This window comes from Anser anser, assembly GCF_964211835.1.
Source record: "Anser anser genome assembly, chromosome: 2".
Lineage (NCBI taxonomy): Eukaryota > Metazoa > Chordata > Aves > Anseriformes > Anatidae > Anser > Anser anser.
Window position 1 is genome coordinate 116,223,870 of NC_139721.1, and position 4,915 is coordinate 116,228,784.

The 4,915-nt window shown below is 54.6% G+C and overlaps 1 protein-coding gene across 1 annotated transcript; it reads right to left on the reverse strand.

The window, feature by feature from the left end:
• Positions 1 to 512: 512 nt before the first annotated feature.
• Positions 513 to 3,328, reverse strand: TMEM158 (transmembrane protein 158). Its single transcript, XM_083825000.1, has one exon. It carries the CDS (start codon positions 3,166 to 3,168, stop codon positions 2,206 to 2,208), a length of 963 nt encoding a protein of 320 aa, XP_083681126.1. The 5' UTR covers positions 3,169 to 3,328; the 3' UTR covers positions 513 to 2,205.
• Between the last annotated feature and the right edge of the window lie 1,587 nt (positions 3,329 to 4,915).

Consider the following 4,915-nt stretch of genomic DNA (forward strand, 5'->3'; position numbering starts at 1 on the left):
ATACTATGCACCGCACATTAGAGAAGCAGCAGCAAAACTTCAGCAGGAGTTGTTAACTCTCTGCCTAAATGCACCTCGTTAAGCAGAAATGCTCTCCTGGCGTGGCAACCCTTCTGAGGGTTATCTCATACGCAGAGCATCTTTCTTTTGGGAGGGTGTTAACATCGCCTTTATGTTTCTCTGTACCCTTGCCTTTCAGTATGAAAGGGCTTCCCCCTCACACGGGGCATTGTAGGCAAATAATCGCTCTCTAGCACGTTGTGTTTCTGTGCAAAACAATTCTCACAAGGCGGAAATAACAATCCGCTTCTCACGTCGCGGAAAGAAAAAGCAGGGCTCCGCAAACGAAGCACACAGGGGAACGTGCCCTTCAGATCAACAGGTCAAATGCGTACTTCTCGTGGTGACTGGACTCTCCTTCCCAAAAACAACCCAATGCAACATTTACTCAAGTGAACGCCCGTTACGATCAACAAGAGAAAAAGTGGATGTAGAGGTAGCCCAGTAACATGTAAGATTTTAAAATCTTGATTTAATTTATTTATGCTGTTTACCAATCTGTTTCTGTCTGTGTTTTCTTCCAGACAGTATACACATAGAGCATGCATTTTTTTATTTGGTTCTCAAATAAAAAAAGAATAAGAAAAAAGTCCTTGAGCTACAGAATCCTAAAAATTTAATCTTTCCAGACCTTTCATCCAGTCATTTCCACCAAAACATGGGGAACAAAACAACATTACAAATACATCAAATTAGCCTTCAAGTGAGTTTATGTGTTCCTAACAAATTAAATACATTGATGTTGACAAAGGAATGAGAATTCCTATTGCAAACCTTTCTCACTTAGCTTACATTTTGGTTTCAGAAACTTCAGCTGGACTAATAGTGTCTAAGGCAAAAGAAACAACTTCTTATAAGGCTAAAGAGTTGCAAGGATACACCGAGTGGTATTTCAGGCTATGCAACTGTCTGCTTGGACAGGAAAGAAGAAATCTTGCAAACCTTTCTTTCTTGCTCACTTGCACAGTGGCGGCTGTAATCTAGCTGTGGACCTGCAGTTCCGCCCCTCCCTCCACCCCACAGGCAACCTGTGAGCAGCCCTATGGACTTGTAGATGAAAAAGCGGTACAGTATTACCACGTCTTCAACAAATATGCTGGGGCTGAGCTGTTTTTGAGGAATGTTCTTGTGGAAGTCAGAAAATCGCCACTGTGCTCCTCTTAATACATCTCAAAGAGCAGGCCTGATCTTCCCAGGATCGGAGCCACTCGACCTCAAACCGACAAGAAAGCCATAGTCCTGGAGCTGTGCTAAGCAAACACCTTTTGAGGATGCAGATGTTCTGCATCCCACCTCACCTCATCCCAGATAGGCATACAGACTTAAATCTACTCCAAGAATAGAACAAACACCATTTGGGAAGGGCTTGTCATTCCCCTTTTCCACCAACAACCCCGGTAACATCCTCTCGCACGGAAAGACGAGCTTCGTGGCCAGCTTGGAGATGGGGAGGTCGGCTGAACCTTCCTGTCCAGCCTGGCAGAAACAGACCCACAAAAGGCTAAGGAGGCTCCAGAAAGAAAACCTCTGTATTAAAAGCCAAGTAACGTGGAGCTACAATAATTACACACTATCTCAACAGTGTAAATACAGTGTAAAAGGTTCGTTAAAGTTCAACTTCGGCAATTACAATATACAGACTGTTTCATTCTAGATCCCGCCAAAAAGAGAGACTTATTTTGGTAAATAAAGAAAAAAACTCGCTCGGACTGTATTCATATACAAAAAAGCTGCTGACTACAACGAATGCGGTTGAACGGGTGGGTATTTTATTTTCCACGTTTAAATATTTTTTTTTGGGGGGGGGGCTTTTTTTTTTCTTTCTTTTTTACTAAAAGGTTCGTTTAAAACGGGTATTAAAGGTAGAAAACGAGCACACAGGATCTGGTCGTCTCCGGCGGCGGGGCCGAGGGGCGCGGAGAGGCCGCTCCCCTCAGGCGGGGCCCGTTGGCGCCCAACGGTCGGCCGGTGCCCAACGGCCGTTCGCGCCCAGCGGCCGCTCGCGCCCCGCAGCACACCTTTAAGACGCTTTAAAACATAAAAAACACGGCAGGGGCAGCGCGACACGGCCCGGCCCGGCGGGGGGCGGCCGCCCGCGCCCCTCGGCAGCACACGACGAGGGAGGGAAGGGGACGCCGGGCGAGGCTACTTGGCGGCGGCGGCGGCGGTGGCGGCGGTGCTGGTGCTGCGGCGCTGCTCCATGCCGTTGGGCAGGAAGCCGGCGATGATGGGCACCGGCCAGATGAGGGCGGCCACGCTCCACACGATGATGACCAGAGTCATGAAACAAGCCACCAGGGTGGACTCGATGGGCTTACGGTTCATCCGCCAGCCCGGCTCCCCCTTCAGCTCCTCCAGGCTGAAATCCAGGCAGCAGAAATTCAGCGGCTCGCCCTGCAGCCAGTACTGGCCGGGCTCCGCCGCCGGCGGGTAGGAGAGCGACGACGACGACGAGGAGGAGGAGGATGAGGAGGACGAAGAGGAGGCGGCAGGGGGCTGAGGCGCGGCGCCCCGCAGCCGCCCGACCCTCCTGCCCCGCACCCAGCTGCAGCCCACGCAGAGGCGCAAGTCCTGCTGGGCGCCGCCGGCCGCCAGCCCCAGGTGCTCGATGAGCAGCGGCGGCCCCACGCGGTGGAAGGCGGCGGAGAAGAAGGCCCGCCCGTGGCTGTTGGTGGAGAAGAGCAGGAGGTCGCACTGGATGCCCAGCGGGCGGCTCCAGCGCACCAGCAGCGAGCTCAGCATCTGCCGCTGCACGCTGATATTGCAGTGCGGGTCCTCGGCGGGCTGCGGCTGCCCCTGCGGCTGGGGCCGCTGCTGCTGCTGCTGCTGCTGCTGTTGCTGCTGCCCGGAGGAGGTGGGAGCAGAAGGGAAAGGCTCTTGGCTAGCGGCAGCCGGCGTGCCCGGGCTGGCGGTGCTGCCTTCCTCCTTGCTCGTTGCCCCGTCCAGGTCCATCTCGAGGCCGGCCAAGGAGCGGGAGGAGGAGTTGGCGGGGGGCAAGAAGAGCTCTTGCTCCTGCTCCTCCTGCCCGCCGGCAGCCGCCGAGGGGCTCCAGCCCTGGCAGGGTGGCAGGCAGGCGGCCAGCAGTGCCGGGAGGAGCAGCGGCAGCATGGCATTGACTTAGAGCCGGAGAGGAGGGCGAGGAGGAGGAGGAGCGGGAGGCTGCATGGCGCTGCCGGCTGCCATCTGGGAAGAGCAGCACACCGCTCTCGCCGACAGAGAGAGAGACGGAGAGGGAAGGAGGGTGGGGGCAGGCGAGGGGGTGGGAGCGGGGCTGGGGCTGCCGCGGCGGCGGGGCGAGCGAGCCGGGAGCCTCGGTGACGGCAGCGGCTCCCCCTCCCCGCCTCCTCCGCCCCCGGCCCGGCACAGCCCGGCCCGGCAGCTCCCGGAGCTGCTCCTGCTGCCCCCCGAGTGCGGCCCCCGCCCGAGCCCCCCGCTCCGCCGCCGCCCCCGCAGCACCGGGGGGTTGCGGTGGGCGCCCCGTCACCGCGGGGAGCGAGCGGAGGGCGGCCCCGGCCCGCTGCCCGCCGCCCTGCCGCCTCGCCCGGCCCCGAGGGAAAGAGGCTGTGGGGGGCCGCGAGTGGGAAGGGGTCGCAGCCAGGAATCGACTTTACACCCTTTCCGGCCTTATAGCGACGGGGGCTGGGGGAGAAACGCGGAGCGCGGGTTTTTTTCCTGTCAGACACAGCGCAGTGTCTGCACCCCTCCCGGGGCGCCCTGCAGGTCCGGGCTCACCCCCGCCGCCGGGCTGAGGCGCGCTCCCGGAGTCACATCCCCCCGTCTGGCACCCCCGTAGCAAAGGCTTAAACACGGGAGCTTGTTGCAAGCAGCGCGGAGCTACCAAGCGCGTTAGCTGTGAGACTCCTATGAATTTTTCAAGAGGCTGCTTTATAATCAGGAGAGTTTGTAATCAAGCTAGGTACCCCCGCTTATGTCGCGGCTGTGCTGGCTGTATTACTCTTGACACAGCCTGAGGCTGGCTGTGCTGCAGCTCGACGCTCGGAGCTTTGGGAAGAGACACAGCTGATATGACACAAATGAACGTTTCTTAGCCTTTACCTTGGGCAGAGGGTGGGCTAGAGTTACATTTTCCTGGCAAGTATCCAGGACTGTGAGTCTTCGCTTTTGCAGCCTTTGCTTAGACAGTCAGTAAATGGAGACATAAATACAAAAACTAGGCTTTCCCAAGTATATATGGGACAATTTATGTAAACTCCACAAGGCGCTCCTTCGAGGTTGGCATTGATCCCGTGTCAGAGTCACAGTGAAGTGACACATGGACATGTTCTCACTTGAAAAATGATTTACTGTAATATTAGCCTCAACTATTTCAGCTGAGTGAGGGTAGTGAATGCGGGTAGGGAGTAAATTTTAGATTTGCTATAATTTCACATGAATGAATGTAGTGAATCAGTTTTCTCTACAAAGCCTTGCCTAATATATCATGACAAAACCCAAAGTTGATTGCTTTCTATTCAAAAGAGACCTGAGCACCAAATGAATTTGTATTTGATCCCAAATTAGTCCAAAGGGTATTGTCTACCAGATGTTTATTGTTTGGCTAGGTTTTTAGTTTGGGTTATTACAGAGAAACATGCCTGATGAAGCGTTCAAAGCAAGCTGTCCGATTCCAGTGGGCTTTTGCTCAGATGTTACAATACCATTAATACAATTTCCAGTTCTATTTCAATGTCTTTTATTCAAGAGTTCTCTGATACTTTTGTCACCTGAATGTACCCGTACATGCATCTTTTGATGCCCTTTGTCATATACACAGTCCTGTGAATTTGTGTGGCTGTCAGCGCTTCTGTTGTAGTGTGTCTGCAGACCCAAAAACAGATAAAGAGAGGGCTAGCAT